Consider the following 18378-nt stretch of genomic DNA (forward strand, 5'->3'; position numbering starts at 1 on the left):
CCCGGCACCTTTTCCGCGGCGCGGCGGCGGCGGCGGCGGCGGCGGCGGCGGCAGCAGCGGCAGTAGCGGCAGTAGCAGCACTGACAGGCAGGGGGGTGCGAGCCAACGAGCACGCGCACCGTGGACACGCACGTGGAGAGCGGACGTGGAGGGGCTCGCGGGGATCCACCGGGGCCCAGGCCGGCTCCCGAGGTCACCCGGATACGCGGCCACTGCAGAGCCCACGGGTGGCTCCTGGTCACGCCCGAGGCCCGGGCCGGCGCGGACCAGCCGCGCAGCCCCCCGGCGCCGCCGCAGTGCACTCACCCTGGCACAGGCGCGCGCGCCCCCGGCCACCCTGGCGCCCCTGCATCCTGCACCGCACTGGCGCCTGCTGCCGCTGCGCGAACCGTCACTCTGCAGACAGCCAGACAAAGCGCCAGCCCGCGGGCCCCTTCACCATCTCCCAGAGACGAGAGAGTCTTCGTCACATGTCGCTGGGCACCCTCCCGAACACACCCACGCATGTCCACACACCCACACGTCCCCGCACCCACAGGCAGGGCCGGGTGCAAACCCGCACTGTTGCTGGGACCCTTGCATTCACAGACACACGCTGAAGGTCATAACCGTTCTGCATTGCCAAGTCACGTGGAGGGTCCCCAACAGACACGGGCCTTGCGGGGGGAGGGGAGGGTTTGGGGCGTCGCCTCCCCCTCCCCCCAGGAACGGCTCCCGCGGGGTGGGGCCGAGAGGGCTCGGCCTTGGGTCTGGCGCCGTGCTCCGCCCCCGCTGCCGGCCCCTCCCTCTTTCCCGGGCTCCCCGCCCTGCCTGGTGCGCTCCGGAGCCAACCGGTCTCCGCCTCCGACCCAATTGGTGTGCGCGGCGCGGTTCCCAGCTGGCCGGCGGTGGCACGCTGTTTCAAGCTGTGCGTCAGTGGTCCTGGCTGTGCCGGCGGCCCCTCCGTCCAGCTTCTGCCCCTACCGGGCCATTTCCCTGGAAGAGTGGCCCGGGACAAGCTCGGCTTAGACGGATCAGCTGAGAAGGGGCTCCCGGGGTGTGTGTGTTAGTGGCGGGCGGGGTGGGGGGGCGTGAGTTCCCTGCTTTCTACCTCCGAGATCCGGGGCTTGGGTGGGAGCGCTGAGGGCTGAGAACCAGGTCGGGCACTCTGGTCTTTCGTCGTGGCTGCCCAGATGGGAAACAAGGCAAGTCACCACCTCCCCCAAGTATTTCCTGGTCCTCAGGCTACTCAGATCCTTTCCCTTACCTCAGGGAAACAGACGGAACTCTAATCCTGCCTAGTACACCAGGTAACCTTGGACAAGTTTTTTAACCACTGAGACAATTTTCTTATCTATGCCAAAGAGTATTAATTTTACGTGCTTCATAGGGCTGAGAAGAGAAGAAATGAAGCAGCCTGTGAGGGGCTGAGCCACCTGGCCGCTGGAAGCCATTCTTACCGTTGCCACTCCCTTGGCCTCAGCTGTTGCATTTGTAAAATGAAGGCACTGGATCCTAGGCCAGGTCAACTCTTGCTCAGTGGCATTAGATATCCCCTTGTTCCTCTTCTCCCCATCAAAAATGTTTTCATTCACTCTAAGCGTACGTGTTTACTGGCATCCATCGTGTTCCACTCTGTGCAGGGAGTTGGGGTACATCAGGAACCAGATGGGCCTGGTTGCCATCCCCATGGAGTACAGATGGGATGACAGAGGCTCCGAAAATTACAAAGGGGGAGGGGTCTACAAAAGGGACATGCAGGGTGGGACAGGGGAGGCCTCTTAGGATCCTTCCCACCCCTAGGTGGCTCTAGGTTCTTTAGATGGTTTAACTGGTTTCTTCATCTCAAATGCCATGCCTTGGCGCAGGTGAAATGTCCCCATCTCTTTAAGAGGAGCATTGACTAGTCTCAGGGGCAGACAGGCAGACTGGTCACACCAGACAGGCACGAGGCAATGTCGGCTGGGCCCCACTCTGCAGTGGCCACCAGTGGGATGCTGGCTGGGGAGGCACCCTTCCCATTCCGGGCCTCCAGGTGATAGGAGCCCTGGGGGAACAGGTAGGATCTCACAGTAGCAGCAGGGCCCAGCAGCTCATGCTGGGCCTGGAGTCCCTAACTGAAGGTGCCAACAGAGATCACGAATGGGTGACACATGGAGCTGCCTTCTCTGAAGTAACAGCCAGGCTGTAGCCATATGGTCATAGGCACACGTACACTGGAATCCCTTCCACTTGCAGTCATGGGGCATCTCTCAGCGCTGGCTCCCAGGCCCCCATGTGGCCTCTAGGTTGGACTTTACCCTGCCCTAGCGTCATTCTGTCACCCAGCTGTTTAACGAGCAGACCTGGGGGCCCTTGTGCACAAAGCACGTGGGCACCGGTCCCTCAGACAGCACCCATGCTCCCGGGCATGTGAGGGATACAGACAAGCAAAAGATGATGAGGCTGAGGGAGGAACTTTCCAACAGCTGATCCCATGGAGTCCTAGAAAGGGAGCATCCGGCTCCACTGTGAGGGTGGGGGATGAGGACAAAGGTGGTCTTCGAGTTCAGACTTCCAGGAAGAGCTTACCAGGCAGGTGTGGAGGTGTGAGAGCACAAGGCAAGATTGGTGTGGCTAGAGGTGGCCATGATGACGAAGCCTGGCAGAGGGCATGGCCTGAGGACAGGGGTCACAGAGTCTAGAGATGGCTGTGGTAGAGTCGTCTGGCTTGACCAGTGGCACAGGAGTGGGGGGTGAGGGTGATTTTAGTGGAGGTTTTGGTAACTGGGTAGATGGTGAGACACCCAGCAGAAGTCAGAGGACTGGGTGAGAGAAGCTGATTTTGGACCTGATGAGCTTGTGTGAGGGACACACAAGGACAGATGCCCAGGAGGCATTTCCACTTTGGGTCTGGAGCTGGAGGCCCAGGACAAGGCCACCCAGAGAGAGTGTGCTGTGTGGGAAGAGGCCCAGTGACAGCCCTGAGAACTCCATCCTGCAGGGGTGGGAGGAGCCCCCAGTGGGGACCAGGGAGGAGGAGGGGAGCAAGATGTCTTGGAAGCCCAGGGAGAGAACATCCCGTTGGGAGCTGTTAGCAGGAGAAGGCTGGGAAGGTGGCCCCTTAACTGGAAGGAGGGGCCGTAGGGAGACTGTCAGGGCATGGCCGTGTGCTGTGTGTGGCGGGGAGGGTGCTGGAGGTGGGAGCCTCTTTGAAGAGGTGCAGCTAGCAGGGCCAGAGGGGACTGCTTTATGCCGCACCGCTGTGGGGAAGGCCGAATCCATCTAGGCTGTGGGGTGGGAGGAGGTGCTTATTTCCAGATCCCTGAGGAAGGAGGAGGTGGGGCTCAGCACATGCTCCATGGCAAGCAAGGAGGGCAGGACGGGCTCAGGCCCCTCACGGCTTAGGGGACTCTGCCAGAACGGGGGTGGGTCTGGTGAGGAGATGGGGGAACGCCACTCCGCAGGGAGGCTTCAGCCTCAGCATGGTGCCCTGGGGAACTTGGGCAGCTGTGCTAGCCTAGGGTGGCACTTTTAGCCTCTCCTGTCCCTGTCTGTGCTGCACAGTGACACCCTCCCACCCGCCTCTGTCCTGCAGACCAACATCCCCTTCCTGCAGAACGTGCTCAACAACCAGCAGTTCCTGGCAGGCACCGTGGACACCCAGTTCATCGATGAGAACCCGGAGCTATTCCAGCTGCGGCCTGCACAGAACCGGGCCCAGAAGCTGCTGCACTACCTTGGTCCGGCCCCGAGACTGCCCTTCTCTCCCCTCCCAGATGCCTTGCTTCTGGCTCCCTGCCCAGAGAGCTTCCTAGCAGCCCCTGCCTCTGTCCTCAGTCTGGTCCTGCACCTTCTTCCTTTGCTTCACCCTCCCACCCCGCCCACCTTCCTTGCTCCTGATCTTAGAGGCCCCCTTTCCCATCCATGTGGCCGTCACTAGGTCCCCACTGCCTGGACCCAGGAGGCCCTGGCTTTGGAGAGGACGGGCTAGCTGGAAGACCAGGGATCCTGGAGGAATCCCCCCATCCCCAAGCCCAGCAACTCTCTGCCCTCAACTCAGGCTCTGCCCAGCCTGCCCTGACCCACTGCCCACTCTCTCCCCAGGACACGTCATGGTGAACGGCCCAACCACCCCGATCCCCGTCAAGGCCAGCCCCAGCCCCACGGACCCTATTGTCCCTGTGGTGCCCATAGGTAGGTGAGATTCATTCTGCCACCTCATAGGGGAGACAAAGAGGAGGCTGCCCCCTGCACAATGAGTGCTAACGCCCCAGTCTGCCCTAGGCCTGCCCCCAGCTGGTTTCAGAGACATCCTGCTGCGGGAGGGTCCCGAGGGCTTTGCTCGAGCGGTGAGGAACCACCAGGGGCTGCTGCTGATGGACACGACCTTCAGGGACGCCCACCAGTCACTGCTGGCCACGCGTGTGCGAACCCACGATCTCAAAAAGATCTCCCCCTATGTTGCCCACAACTTCAGCAAACTCTTCAGCATAGAGAACTGGGGAGGTAGGCTGGAGGAGGGATGGGATGGGATGTGGGACAGTGCATGGCAGGAATGTGGTATCCACAGTACAGGCAGGCGACTCGGGCTCTCCAGGAATAGCTAAAGATGTTAACACTGAGGGAACGAGTGAGAACGGAACAAGGCACGACATTCATGTGTTTAGCAAATAGTGACTGATGCCCGTTCTAGCCAGTCCTGGTGCTGGGCATGAGATCGCAGAGCTGAGACCCAGGCAGCTCAGGGTCAGGGAGGAGATGCCTGCCTGTTAATTATAGCACAGAGAGTATGGGGTGAGGGCTGTGAAAGCGGATGCAGAGAGGACACAGTAAACCTGAGCTGTCTCAAGAGATCAGCAAAGGAAAAAGTCTGCAGGAATTGTGGCTGGGACGCGAGGGGTGCTGAAGATGAGCAGGGCCTGGTGGTAGGGCCAGAGGCTCAGGCTGCAGAGCTGCAGGGCGTGGTGGGGTCCCCAGGACGTTTCGGGGTTGACCTGGGCCTCTTGGTCCCTGTGCAGGAGCCACATTTGATGTTGCGATGCGCTTCCTGTACGAGTGCCCTTGGCGGCGGCTGCAGGAGCTCCGGGAGCTCGTCCCTAATATCCCGTTCCAGATGCTGCTGCGGGGGGCCAATGCTGTGGGCTACACCAACTACCCCGACAATGTGGTTTTCAAGTGAGCCTGGGGTGGGGTGGGCAGACACTGCACGATGTGGCCCAGCAGGTGCCAGGCCACAATGCAATGACCTGTGCTCCCCACAGCGGGCTTGAAACCAAGTCTCTCGGTAGCTGTACCCAGCAAGGGCTGCAAGTTACAGTCAGAGAACTGGGAGGGCTTCCAGTGGAGGCCCCAGGAGGGCAGGTGACTTGTCCCAGGCCACGTGGTATAGAGCTGGGGCTGAAACCCAGGCCTCACTGTTTCCCTCAGCCTGCCATTCCTTTGCAAAGCAGAATCCCCAGCAGATTCTTCGAACTTGGGCAGACTGAGCTCCACTGCATGCGACTAGCACAGGACAGCTCCGGTCCTTGCCGGATGCTGCTGGGGCGACCCTGCCCAGCCCAGGCTGCCCTGGAGAGGCCTTGTCCACACTATGGACATACTGTGGTGCCCCCTGGCTCTGTGGGTGCCACGCCCCCTGCCAGACCCGACCGTCAGATATTATTCCCCAGGGGCTGCAAGTGGGCCAGGAGGCAGAAAAGGATGTGCTGCAGGGAGTGGGATGGCGCTAACCCCTGAGATCTCCTACCCACTCAGGTTCTGTGAGGTAGCCAAGGAGAATGGCATGGATGTCTTCCGGGTCTTTGACTCCCTCAACTACCTGCCCAACCTGCTGCTGGGCATGGAGGCGGCGGGCAGTGCTGGTGGTGTGGTGGAGGCCGCGATCTCCTACACGGGTGACGTGGCCGACCCCAGCCGTACCAAATATTCACTGCAGTACTACATGGGCCTGGCTGAAGAGCTGGTGCGAGCTGGCACCCACATCCTGTGCATCAAGGTGCCTGGGCCCAGCCCACCCCCAGGAGTCTCCCCACCATGTCCCTCATCCCCACCATGTCCCTCATCCCCCCCATGTCACGCCCCCTCCTCACCGTCTTTCTTTCTCCTCCCCTCTTCCCTTAGGACATGGCAGGGCTGCTGAAGCCAACGGCCTGCACCATGCTGGTCACCTCCCTCCGAGACCGCTTCCCTGACCTCCCATTGCACATCCACACCCACGACACGTCAGGGGCAGGCGTGGCAGCCATGCTGGCCTGTGCCCACGCAGGCGCTGATGTGGTAGACGTGGCAGCTGACTCCATGTCTGGAATGACTTCACAGCCCAGCATGGGGGCCCTGGTGGCCTGTACCCGAGGGACTCCCCTGGACACAGGTAGGAACAGCCGCAGCCCAAGGCCATTCCCCTCTCAGAGCTGCAGCCCTCACCAGTCCCAGCAGAGTTGGGCATATCCTAGAATCCAGATGCTCCGGCCTGGCCTGGTCTTGCCTTCCATCAGCCACGTCTGCGATGTGGCCTGACCTGGCCCTGGGGTCCTGGGAGGAGCATCTGGAAGCTCAGCACATTTCCAAGCCCTCTCCGCCTCTGGCCTCCCTGCAGGGGTGCCCCTGGACCGTGTGTTTGACTACAGTGAGTACTGGGAGGGGGCCCGGGGACTGTATGCGGCCTTTGACTGCACGGCCACCATGAAGTCTGGCAACTCTGATGTGTATGAGAATGAGATCCCAGGGGGCCAGTACACCAACCTGCACTTCCAAGCATATAGCATGGGGCTCGGCTCCAAGTTCAAGGAGGTCAAGAAGGCCTATGTGGAGGCCAACCAGATGCTGGGCGACCTCATCAAGGTGAGCCAGGCCCAGTGCTCTTACCCCTGCCTCTGGGCCTCTATACGGTGCCTGGCACCCTAACCCAGGGGTCCCCTCTCCTCAGGTAACCCCCTCCTCCAAGATCGTGGGGGACCTGGCCCAGTTTATGGTGCAGAATGGGCTGAGCCGGGCAGAGGCCGAAGCTCAGGCAGAAGAGCTGTCCTTCCCCCGCTCAGTGGTGGAGTTCCTGCAGGGGTACATTGGCGTCCCCCACGGGGGGTTCCCTGAGCCCCTTCGCTCCAAGGTAAGGAAGGGCCAGCACAACGTGCTGGGGCGGAGGGGAGTCCAGGAATCAGGCCTGACCCTCTGCTTTGCACCCCAGGTGCTAAAGGACCTGCCAAGGGTGGAGGGACGGCCCGGAGCCTCCCTCCCTCCCCTGGATCTGCAGGCACTGGAGAAGGGGCTGATAGAACGGCATGGGGAGGAGGTGACCCCGGAGGATGTACTCTCAGCGGCCATGTACCCCGACGTCTTTGCCCACTTCAAGGACTTCACTGCCACCTTTGGTCCCCTGGACAGCCTCAACACCCGCCTCTTCCTGCAGGGACCCAAAATTGCAGAGGAGTTTGAGGTCAGTGGCTCTGGCACCCATCTGCACTCCACCCCAGCACTCCTGCTATCCCTAAGGACCCCAGCACATCTAGAGTGCCAGGCTTTGGCTTGGCCGTCACTGGGCCTCGTGAGCTATGGGTTCACAAAGTACCCTTAAGAGACCAGGGAGCTAGGCCTTTACAAGGGAGGAGCTGAGACCCAGAGAGGGGGGACTTGCCTGGGATTGGGTCAGGGGGTTGCCCTCCCCACACCTGCCCCCATCCCAGCTCTGAGCCTCCACACCCTCCCTGAAGGTGGAGCTGGAGCGAGGCAAGACGCTGCACATCAAAGCCCTGGCCATAAGTGACCTGAACCGGGCCGGCCAGAGGCAGGTCTTCTTCGAGCTCAATGGACAGCTGCGATCCATTCTGGTCAAGGATAGTCAGGCCATGAAGGTACAGCCCCCCCGCCACAGGGCCAGCCAGGCGGTGGGGATGGGCAGGGCCTGGTGTCTCACGTCCTCTCCCCTGTCTGCAGGAGATGCACTTCCACCCCAAGGCCCTGAAGGATGTGAAGGGCCAGATTGGGGCACCCATGCCTGGGAAGGTGATAGACATCAAGGTGGCAGCAGGGGACAAGGTGACCAAGGGCCAGCCTCTGTGTGTGCTCAGTGCCATGAAGATGGAGACTGTAGTGACTTCGCCCGTGGAGGGCACTGTCCGCAAGGTCCACGTGACTACAGACATGACACTGGAGGGTGACGACCTCATCCTGGAGATTGAGTGATCTTGCCCCGGACTGGCAGCCTGGCCATCCCCACCCCAAGCCTTCAAGGTGCTGCGCTGCCAGGGCAGGCCCAGGCCAGCCAGTGCCCGAGGGCAGGAAGGCCGGGCCCTGGAGCTCCTGTCCTCAGTTGTTTGTGGCAGGAGAGACACTGCCTGTGGTGGCCCATGCCTTTCCTCCTGCCCTCTGTCCTTTCCCTGCCGGTGGACAGTCGCTCACATATTCATCCCTTGCCAAATAAGGGTCCCCCCCTGCTGGAGACTACAGGTGGGGGTGCAGGCAGGCCTGGGACCTAGGGAAGCAGACTTAGGGGCCCTGCCTCCTGCAGGGGAAACCTAAGTCCCAGGTCTGAGAACTTCGCTCAATAAAACTGGCTTTCCCCTTCCCTCCATTCTGGGTCCTGTGCAGCCCACCCCACCCTAGTGCCACACGGCAGAGGGGCAGGGCTGCCTCTTGGACTCCCCCATGGGCAGGGGGGCAGTCAGTTGTATCTTCCTCCTAGGAGGGTAGTGAGGATGACAACAGTGGCCCTGGTTTTACGTCACTACTAAGTGCCTATTGTATACACACCCCAAATAGGATAATCTAGTTGTCACTGAGAGCTTGGGCTGGGGAAGGGGTTGTTCCAAGCACTTAACACCTATTAACTCAACACCTATTAACACTTTCACCCATTTTATAGACACAGAAATGGAGTCATAGGCAGGTTAAATAACTTGTCCAGGACCTGACAGCTAGTTAAGAGGCAGAGAGAGTTCAAACCCAGGCTGCTGGTGGACTTGCTTCTCAACTACACTGCTTTATTTTCTAAGCTGGGACCAACCCACCACCCTATCCAGAACTAGATGCAAACAGACACCACTTTCCAGAGGCAGACGAGACCCTTGGGTGTGGGAACCTCTGGGTGTGGATTTTGGTGGGAGGTTAGAAGCACTGGACTGAGTCCCAGGATCTAATCCTGCCTGACCCCCTGACCCCCAAATCAGCCCTCGGGAGAATCCCAATTCTTCCCTGCAGTTCCCTCACCTGTGGGGTGGGACAGCAATCCTGCCCGTGTCACTGCACCGCTGCCCACCGCACAGGGGAGGTAAGGATGGTGAGGAAAGAGAAAGGCAGGGGGATCCTGGGCAGTTCCTGAGCAGGAGCATAAGGAAGAGGAGGGACAGAGCCCAGATCCCCTGACCCTCAGGGGACCAGGCAGGAAGTACATCCCAGCACCCTGCCAGCCTAGTGCTCTCAGGGTACTACATCTAACCTTTGGTGTGGTCCTGGGCCGCCTCCTCTCTCGACTCCCAGATCCCAAATGTACCCTCTAAAACCAGCCTGTACTCAATTCCTTGGCTTCCCTGACAGCTGCTACACAGGCTGGGGGAGAGGAAAGCTCTCCAGGGAGGTAGGTATGTGACTGTCACGATGCCCTTTTAGATCCAGTTTAGCCACAGCCAACCTGCGGGAGCTCTGGGGAGTGACTGCACAGCGGTTTCCTTTCCTTCGACAACCAGCCTCAGGGAAGGGGACTTGGGACAACCTCCTTGAGTCTGGAATGGGACCTAAAGGGATAACATTAAGAATGTTTAAAAAAAAGTGGGGGGGGGGTGTCCTAGGGGCAGCGGAATGAGACTATAAGAACCATTCCAAAAACACGATGAAGAGCAGGTAAAACACTACCAAGTTCTAGAAAGAACCCTGAGTCACACTGTTGCTTGGCAGGGTTGCTTATGCTTGCTGGACCTTTGTTCTGGGTTCCTCCAGAGACCAAACGACTGGCACGGTGGCAGAGGTCTGAGGTGGAGAGAGCCAAAGAAGCCTCCCAGGTGACTGAACTTCCAGTTTACACTTATTTCCTCTTGTGTAATGTGAGGCTGGTAGACTTCGGGGAGGTCCTGGTGGAAGGCCCATAGTGGACTCCCCCACCCTCTCAGAGGCTGGAGGCTCCGTCACTGGGGTCAAGGCCCTGGGTTCTACTCTGATCCTGGTAGATAGGCACAGGTCCCAGGATGAGCTGGGCCCACACCTGGTACCTAGTCCCAGGCCCACCTGTGCTAGGACTTGGGGCCTTGCTCAGGAAGGAGAAAGCTGCAGACCCAGGGCAACCACAGGCTCCCATCCTGTCTGGTACTTCAGGGAACTATGCCTACCAGGCTTACCTGCCTAGAGGTTAGTGTTCAAGGTAGCCAGGACCAGGTGAGGGGCATATTCCCAAGACCCCAAAGAGACTAATTCCCAAAGGTCCAAGGCCATGTTACCCAAGTTAAATCTCTTTAATATCCCAATACAAAGTCCTGATGCAAAAAGACAATGAGAAAACCCTGGGAAGGTGGGGGGAGGGTTTTTGTAAATTCCACCCCCGAGCAGCTTTTCAGAGGCAGGGGGGACAGAGCAGCTCAGAGAAGCAACAGTCCAAAGTGAGGAAGGGAGTGCACGGCTCCTGGGACCCGCCCCTTGTCCCCTCACTCCTGGCTGCTCCTCAACCCCCTTTCAGGAGGGGCCACATCCTTTGGATATCTACTCCTTTCTCTTGGTCCCTGGGATTCAACTAGCTCTGGCTTCAATCCCCTACAAAAATTCCTGAGTTCTCGGGGACCCCAGCCAGCTCCTCCCCTGCAGTACCCCTTGATGGGGAGGGGCTGGGAAGCCCATGAGAGTTCATAGGAGTGTGTACAGGAGCGTGGGTCAGGAACACAGGGGAGCCTCTGAGTCCCCTGCCCGCTCCAAAAGCACACAAAGGGGAAGGCTGCCGTAGAGCTTAGGGTCCGTGAGGGGCTGGAGCAGAAGCAGGAAGAATCCCACACCCAGGGCATAGCCTGCCAGCAGGAGCCGCCTCTGCGGATGCTCCAGGGCCGCACATACGGCAGGAAAGCCCATGTAATTGCAGAAGGAGTGGCAGAGAACCGGCCCAATCAGGTGTCCTGGGGAGGGGAGACAGAGTAGCTCATGGAGCAGCCCCACCACCTCCCCGGGCCCTTCCAGGGCTAAGACCCTTCATCCCCTGAAACAGGAGATCACTGCCCCACCCATCCACCCACACACCACAGCCTGTGCTTCCTGCCAGCTCTCAAACCACAGCAGGCCGAGGGCCCAGGCTCAGCCTGTCTCAAGGACTGCGGTAGAAGAAACTTGTCGCTCCTAGAACAGACACAGATTCCCATTCTCCCACCCACTCCTGTGGGCCCTTGAGCCCCAGGGGACCCGAGAGACTGAGGACCAACCTGTGCGAATGAAGAGGAAAGCAGTGTAGGCACCGAAGACAGCTGTGTAGGAGAACTGGAACGCTGGAGACGGGGAGGCCTCGAGTGACCACACCTGCATGCCCTTCCTGCCCCAGCACTGCACACCCATCAGCCAGAGACAACCCCTTCCCCTGGGGGCAGTGGCTGCCTGCCCCAGTACCTAGGCTGTTCTCTACACCCCGACTCCCATGGTCAGCGGCCCCTCCAATACTGCAGCCCTCTGTTCCCCATTCTTCCTCCAGAGTGACTTATCAGGGACACCCTCACACACCCAACCCAGGACTGCCCCGGGCAAGCTCTCTAGGACTCACCTGCAGACAAGAAGATGCTCCCCACACTGCTCTGGCGGAAACGAAGCTGCTCAAAAATGTGGTGAAAATGGGCTGAGGAAGATGAGAACCACATCACATTCCTCCCAGCCTGCCCTATAGGCCCTGCCCTTGCCCCAAACCCCATTCTTGGTTCCCATGCCAGGAACATTTCAGTAGGACCAGGCTGGACAAACTCACCAACTCCAAAGAAGAGTGGGCAGGTGAACACAGCAGGGCCCAGGCCTGTGCACGGTGCTAACATGGGCAGCATGCAGGCCCGGAACACCAGCTCCTCTGTCAGGGGGGCGATCACTTGGTTCCGCAGCCAGCGCATGTCTGTGAGGCAGCGGGCCCAGGAGCGAGGGGCTAGGGAGGGGATTCAGGGCAAGCAATGAGTGACTAGCTATTGAACAAAATGACCCTAGAGGCCCCAAGGGCCCCTCTGCCACAACCTCCCCCTGGCCAAACTCAGCTTAGGCATAAATACTTGTGAGAACAGGAAAGGGTCAAATTTTCTTATCGGACCTAGTATAAAACAGCGTCTCAAGGGACCGAAAGGGAAGGCATTAGTAGCTGAGGCAAGGTGTCCTGACTGTAAACTCTGGAAACATCAAAACTTGCCCCAAACCAGCTCTAGTTCGGGAAACCAAAGGTTAAGGGAAGTAACGGACAATGCTTTCTTGTCCACGACAAGTACTGCCTGGGGTCCCTACAGGCCTCACTGGACATCAGGAACTAACTCTTTGAGACCACCGGATATGTGCTCCCGCTTTACTGATGAGGAAACAGAACATCTCATGTCTCATGTCCAGGACCCACCATAAGCACACTGATCCCCTTACCTCATTGTCCTGGACTGCCTGTACCTACTTTTTTCCTTGGCCCTGAGGACTCACCTAGGACAACCTTCAACCTATCTGCCAGGTCACAGGGGCAATCCATAGAGAGCTGCATCAGTGGGCCCAGGAAAAGGATCTGGGGGCAGAAAAACAGGAGCGATCAAAGGAAAGTTTCAAACCATAATCCACTGCCCTTGCCCAGACATGGCTTCATGAGACTTCAAGCTTCCATAGATGCATACCCGAGGGCCCTGAGCCATCTCACAATTCTTGTCTCCCATCAGTCAAAAGCTGGATACAATCAGGATTAGAATAAAACGCCACGTAAAGAAGCGTCACGCTAATAACAAACAGCAGAGAAGGAAAAATAAAGCAAGAGCACTCACCATGGTCAGCAGCAGGGGCAGCAGCGCTGCTGGAAAAATGCCCTCCAGCCTGAATCCCATCAGGGTGAGCAGGGATGTGCCTGGCTGAGCCACAGGAAAGGGGGCATCAGTCTTGCTTCCTCCCCCAATGACCCCTGAGACCTCTCGCCCGCTGCCCTCTGCCCCGCCTCCTTCGCACCTGGATGCCTGTAAGTTCCCTCCAGAGTAGCACGCAGAGGGGCGAGAGACTTGACACTACCAGGACACTGGTGAAGCGCCGCTTGATTACGGCAGGATGGTCCCTATGAAGGAGGCAGTAAATTCAAGGGGACCACAACCACCTCCTGACAGCGCGGCCCCACCCTCTGTTCGCCCAAGCTCCGCCCATAGCCCCGCCTCGTGGAGGCGCGGGTTTTGGCTGCGCGCGCGCGGGCGCGCGCGCGCAGCCCCCGCACCTGGGCAGCTCGCTCTTCCAGACGTAGAGGCTGCCCACATAGGAGCAGGCGAGGCTGAGACAAGAGAACACGGACACCCAGCAGCACAAACCGGGGCCTGGACCGCCCAGAGCCGCCGACTCGGGCTGCCGCTCCGGCCGCGACACCGACAGCAGGCGAAGCCCGTCCCCGCCCAGCGCCGCCATCGCGCCCGGACCCGCGGCGCGCCCCAGTGACGCGGTCCCGCCGCTGCCAGGCCCGCTCCGGCCGGAAGCGTGGTGACGTCACCCGGCGGCTCGGGCTCCAGCCCCGCCCCCGACTCCTCCCGGACACTGAAGCAGAAACTGCGCGCGCAGAGTAGGTTTATTGAACTACAGACAACATGCGGCCCCGGCAGCGGCGGGGCAGACGTGGAGGCGGCGGGAGGGGGTCCGGTTCAGGACGCAGAGCCGGGACTTAGCCACTCGGACAGATTGGAGATTTCCTGCAGCCACAGCGCGTCCTGCGGGAGGAAAGGGGGCCCGGGGTGAGGACCCCTTGGCAGCGGCCGGGTTCCCCGCCCTCCCGCCGCTCCCTCCCCTGCGCGGCCTTAGCCCGGTTACCTCCAGGCCGCTCCTGGGGCCCGTCCTGTTTCTGCTAGGGGTCAGGGGAGCCGCGGTGGGTTCCGCGCAGCCCAAGGCGGCCTCTGACGGGTTCAGGGCCCGAGGGGAGCGGAAAGCCCGCGCCTCCTCCACTCCTTGGCAGAGGCTGCCTCTTTTGAGACTCTTGTTTTCTACTTGCCCGCTGGTCCCTAGGAGAAAACAAGCCGGCTCATCTTACTCCCATGTCCTGTGCTAGGACGACCCTTGGGGGAAACCTGGGAGAAAGGGAGGAGCTGGAGTCCGGCTCTCTTAGCCCTCCCACCTCAGGACCCTTTCATCTGGTCCTGTCCGGATCCAAACCCGGCAGCTCCGGGTCTTCAGGGTCAGGCTGAGGCTGCACAATGGCTTCGGGGTCTCTCTGTAGCCACTGAGCTGGGCCTGGGAAGAGGCATCTGGGATTGAACCAAGCCCTCACTTGGGGCTTGCGCCCACTTGGTCACTTCACACAGATTCCTCGTGGAGTCTGCACCATCCAGCTCCTCCCTCCCTGCCAAACTGTGATTCCCCTGCCAGAAAGCCGGCCTCACCTCTCTCCCCCTTTGTTGGGCACGCTGCTTAGGCAGTGCAAACTTAAAGTAAGTTTGGATCTACAGGTTCTTCCTGAGCAGGTCCTAGGAATGTAGATCAATGAGCTGTTCCCTGGGTGAAGCTCGCAGATGCTAGGAACGATGCAGAAGTGTGTACAAAGTCCAGGGGTAAAACAAAGAAGCTGTTAACCATCTCTGTAAGTGAAAAATGTTTCCTTGAGGAAATGTCTGAGATGGGTTTTGAAGGATGAAGAGTAATACACCAGACTGACAAGGCAGAGGAAAGGATTAACAGGCTGAAAGGGTTAAGCAAACACCCAAAGGCATTAAACAGTATCCCACACAAAATGCAAAGTGTAGGGGGGGTCCAAGGAGATGAATCTGAATGGGTTAGTGGGAATCAGAGAAGGCTAAGAAATGGATTTTTATCTGTAGGAAATAGGAAGGCAGTGAAGAGTTTTTAAACACTGGAGATATATTGTTAATTTTGTATTTCAGAAAAGTCATCATTCGTCAAAGGTGTGGCTTAGAGTCAGCTTAGAGGAGGGAAGACCTCAAGAGCCCAGAAGAAGTGAAGGCAGCGGGGATGGAGGAGTCAGAAGTATTCATAAGGCCGAATTGACAAGCCTTGGTAGTAGACTGGATATGAAACATTAGAATGGGGGGCATCTCAAACGAGTCTCAGGTTTCAGATGTGAAAAACTGGATAGGTTGTGCTAGTAGTCATGACAGAGACTGAAGAAAGAAGAGCTGATTTTGGGTGTGTGTGCAGAGGGCAAGATATCAGGAGAAAGGAAATTGAGGTACCAGTGGGACCGCCATATGTAGCAGCCTAGTGAGCAGATATATCTCCCACCTAACACTCAGGAGAGACCTGGAATGGTCATACCAGCTGAGGAGTCTTCTGCCCAGAGGCAGGGGTCAACGCCTGGGATGGAAGAGAGCAGCTAGGGAGGGACTGCAGTATGAGCACTATTTGGGGGTGGCCAGAGGAAGCTAGTCGAAGAGAGAAGAGATGGGGAGAACCTGATGAGTCATAGTCTCACAGTGCCAAGCTCTGCAAATAGTCCAGGTGTGATAAAGATAAATGCACAGTCATCAATTTGGTAATTAAGAGGCCTTCCCAAACAAGAGACTTTGCAGTTCAGAGGCCACAGGGAAAGCAAGTGCCCTGGGTTAGGGAGAGAATGAAAGAAAGAGAGGGAAACAGTGTAGCTTGCTTTTTTGAGAACCTTGATTGAGATATGATGGAGAGAGATAGGTGGGAGAAGTTCAAGATCATGGGAGATATCCTTTTGAAGATGGACCTCCTGAGAGAAAGGAACTCAGAAAAGAAGTTGAAGGTGCAGAGATGATAAAGTGCTACCATGAAAGCAGTAAGGATAATGCCACCCCTTAGCCTGGAGGGGGTGAGTCCCTATGCTGATAAGGTTCTGGCAGTGGGGGGAGTACAAACTGGGTGAGTTTACTGAAAAAAGAGATTAGTAAGTGAAGTAGGAGGCTAAATCAGGAGGACGAGGCTTGGTAGTTTTTTAAAAGAATGGAGTGGCGGGCTTCCCTGGTGGTGCAGTGGTTGAGAGTCCGCCTGCCGATGCAGGGGACACGGGTTCATGCCCCGGTCCGGGAGGATCCCACATGCCACGGAGCAGCTGGGCCCGTGAGCCATGGCCGCTGAGCCTGTGCGTCCGGAGCCTCTGCTCCGCAGCGGGAGAGGCCACAACGGTGAGAGGCCCTCGTACCACAAAAAAAAAAAAAAAAAAAAAAAGGATGGAGTGGCCACTGAGGAGAAGGCCAGGAAGACAATGGAAAGAATTGACAAACTGAAGGCTCCTCAGGGAATGGACCACAGGTGTACAGTGGCATCACACACTTAGTGATTTTCTTCAGTGTAGCTGCCCATGTGGAACATAGGACTGACGGCAACTAGAGTTGCAGCTCTGTAAGGCAGAGCAGCTCAAACACTCTTCTAGGGGGCGGTCCACCAGATCATAAACACCTAGATTTTAAGGCTTATGTTGCATTGTAGAGAAAGCATGAGCTATAGAGGCAGCAGGAGTTCAGATCCTCCTCCTGCTAAGTGCTCTATCCTATCTCTGAACCTGGGTTGTCTCTTGTGAGAGGGGGCCAATGCTACCCACCCCAAAGGGTCACTGTGAGAGTGGTCACTGGAAGAGCCTAGCATCTCCCTGGGTCCACAGAAGGTGCTGAATTAAATGTTAATTTTTTTCTTCTAAGGAAAGTACTTATTCTTTTGTCTTTTCACTACATAAATAGTGAATCGTATGTGGTGAATGCTGAATTGTGCTATATGATACACTTCCATTCTTCTAAATCTCCAAATCTAAATTATAGATTCTTGGCTTTGTACCAGCCTTTGCTGCAGGGTTCTTTTTGGGAGGAACAGCCCCCACAACATTTAAAATACAGTTTAATTGACAGAATGATTCAGAAACACATCTTAGGCCTAAGCACAGACGCCATGCAGTATGTTGTAGCTGTTACCCTGGAGAGAGGAATTTTACCAACAAAGCACGCTGCTGAAAGCAGTCCCCAAATTCCCTCAAGCCCAGGCATTGTTTGGTCCGACAGTGCATCCTCACCAGCCTGGCTCTGTTAGAGATAGACCAGAGCCAGACTGCCTGGGTTTGAATTCTGGCTCTGTCGTTTACTAGCTGTGTGACCTCAGGTAAGTTTATTGACATCTCTGGGCCTCTGTTTCCACATCTGTAGAATGAGGATAATAATAGTACCATAGTACTGTTTTGAGAATTCAGAGCGTTAATACACTTTCAAATCTCGGACTAGTGCCTGGCACCTGCACCATACCAGTTCAAGCACCAGTGGCTATGATTATTTTCAGACATACACACCTGCTACTGCAGGCCCTGAAGGCTGTTTAAGTGTTGGAGGGAGGGTAAAAGACAATATAATCACCGTCACATTACACACACTGACACCTCCCCATAACATTTATCAAGGTTGAGGTGGTGTCTGCAACCAGGAGCAGACTCTGGAGCCCCAAACACAGTAGTAACCAGAACTAAGGACGGCCACAGTAGCAACACTATAATGATGAAAACATGAAGGAACCAACTGAATTCAGGGCCCTGCCCCATCATGTGCAGCTATCTAACTGCACAAACTGAGAAATTTCTAGTCCTATCGTAGCAGCTTTTGGAAGGGAATGCCTCCTGCTGCCCCAGAATACCCAGAGTGGTGGTGGGAGCCACAACCAAAGCCCAGAACGTTGCTGTGGTGTAAGGTGCTGTCTGAAGGTTTGAAGTCACATCTTTGACTTCCCAGCTTTGATCCAGGGCTCACCTGAAAAGCTGGATGAAACCTTACCTGCAAGGAGCTCCAGGCTGCTGTTCTCATGTGCATCCTCTGTGCTCTGCTCTGCATTATTTTTCTCTGGGAGCAGCTGCTTAAAAAATTAGAAGTCCTAAGTGAGTTTTGCAGAAGCATGAACAAGCCCCAGTGAGATCACGTGCCTGGTGGCTTTGTTGACCTCACAGGGCTTTCCTCCTTCACCTGGAAGCCCCTATTACTTCCTCCTGGCTAATGTGAACCCCCTGCCCAGCCCCCAACTTTTAAGACTTCCTTCTTCTTTTGGAGGCTTTGCAGTTCACTCCAGCCATTCCGGGCATTTCCTAGCTTTTCTGAACTCTGGTCACTCATGTACTGTCTGCTCCATTCCTTGGGCTCTTTTAAGTATGCATTGCATGCCCCTTTTCATCAATTTATGTATTTATGTCCATTTCCTACATCTTAAATTCCTTGTAAGGTTCATCATGCCTGTATCTCTTTTACAGCTAGCATAGTGCCTTGCACACGGTAAGTGCTCAACAAATGACTGACTGAGGTCAAACATGGGAAGCCACAGGGCACATTTTGT

General features: G+C 57.3%; 3 protein-coding genes across 48 annotated transcripts in view; 1 reads left to right on the plus strand and 2 right to left on the minus strand.

The window, feature by feature from the left end:
* PC (pyruvate carboxylase) overlaps positions 1-8521 on the plus strand; it is a 104947-nt gene extending 96426 nt beyond the window's left edge. For all 10 annotated transcript variants that reach the window (XM_033402326.2, XM_033402330.2, XM_033402323.2 and 7 more), the window contains 11 exons: positions 3557-3701; positions 4066-4155; positions 4246-4467; positions 4980-5136; positions 5716-5956; positions 6082-6331; positions 6557-6801; positions 6887-7066; positions 7145-7393; positions 7668-7808; positions 7891-8521. In XM_033402326.2, the coding sequence (XP_033258217.1) occupies positions 3557-3701; positions 4066-4155; positions 4246-4467; positions 4980-5136; positions 5716-5956; positions 6082-6331; positions 6557-6801; positions 6887-7066; positions 7145-7393; positions 7668-7808; positions 7891-8139 (2169 nt within the window). In that variant the 3' untranslated portion in view covers positions 8140-8521. The remainder of the gene's footprint in view (positions 1-3556; positions 3702-4065; positions 4156-4245; positions 4468-4979; positions 5137-5715; positions 5957-6081; positions 6332-6556; positions 6802-6886; positions 7067-7144; positions 7394-7667; positions 7809-7890) is intronic.
* Positions 260-13667, minus strand: RCE1 (Ras converting CAAX endopeptidase 1). Of its 20 annotated transcripts, none has more exons than XR_007478983.1 (9): positions 13337-13667; positions 13081-13183; positions 12903-12986; positions 12574-12652; positions 11876-12043; positions 11678-11749; positions 11346-11452; positions 811-975; positions 260-396 (listed from the first exon to the last, which is right to left on the minus strand). XR_007478983.1 is itself a non-coding variant. In XM_049714188.1 (9 exons), the coding sequence occupies exons 1-9, from the start codon at positions 13519-13521 to the stop codon at positions 392-394; spliced, it is 942 nt and encodes a 313-aa protein (XP_049570145.1). In that variant the 5' UTR covers positions 13522-13667; the 3' UTR covers positions 260-391. The 20 variants fall into 20 exon arrangements, 19 of the variants coding, with proteins under 19 accessions (XP_049570145.1, XP_049570141.1, XP_033258249.1 ...); XM_049714188.1 differs by having other exon boundaries at positions 11678-11723; XM_049714184.1 differs by lacking the exons at positions 260-396; positions 11346-11452 and adding an exon at positions 1091-1164 and having other exon boundaries at positions 462-975; positions 11678-11723.
* C8H11orf80 (chromosome 8 C11orf80 homolog) overlaps positions 13661-18378 on the minus strand; it is a 90914-nt gene continuing 86196 nt past the window's right edge. For 12 of the 18 annotated variants that reach the window (XM_049714165.1, XM_049714164.1, XM_049714177.1 and 9 more), the window contains 3 exons: positions 17829-17907; positions 13918-14105; positions 13661-13817 (listed from right to left, as the gene is read on the minus strand). In XM_049714165.1, the coding sequence (XP_049570122.1) occupies positions 13752-13817; positions 13918-14105; positions 17829-17907 (333 nt within the window). In that variant the 3' untranslated portion in view covers positions 13661-13751. The remainder of the gene's footprint in view (positions 13818-13917; positions 14106-17828; positions 17908-18378) is intronic. The other 6 variants (XM_049714173.1, XM_049714163.1, XM_049714175.1 and 3 more) reach the window with 3 other exon arrangements.

This window comes from Orcinus orca, chromosome 8 (genome assembly GCF_937001465.1).
Source record: "Orcinus orca chromosome 8, mOrcOrc1.1, whole genome shotgun sequence".
Taxonomy (NCBI): Eukaryota; Metazoa; Chordata; class Mammalia; order Artiodactyla; family Delphinidae; genus Orcinus; species Orcinus orca.

What these genes read in the sequence shown, in the direction of transcription:
- RCE1 (XM_033402358.2), bottom strand. Translation starts at nt 13,521, where the DNA reads ATGGCGGCGCTGGGCGGGGACGGGCTTCGCCTGCTGTCGGTGTCGCGG. An exon ending in TGCCCCTGCTGCTGACCATG is followed by an intron (nt 12,653 to 12,902) that starts GTGAGTGCTCTT and finishes TTCTGCCCCCAG; the next exon opens with ATCCTTTTCCTGGGCCCACT. An exon ending in TAGGTTGAAGGTTGTCCTAG is followed by an intron (nt 12,044 to 12,573) that starts GTGAGTCCTCAG and finishes TCCCCTCCCTAG; the next exon opens with CCCCTCGCTCCTGGGCCCGC.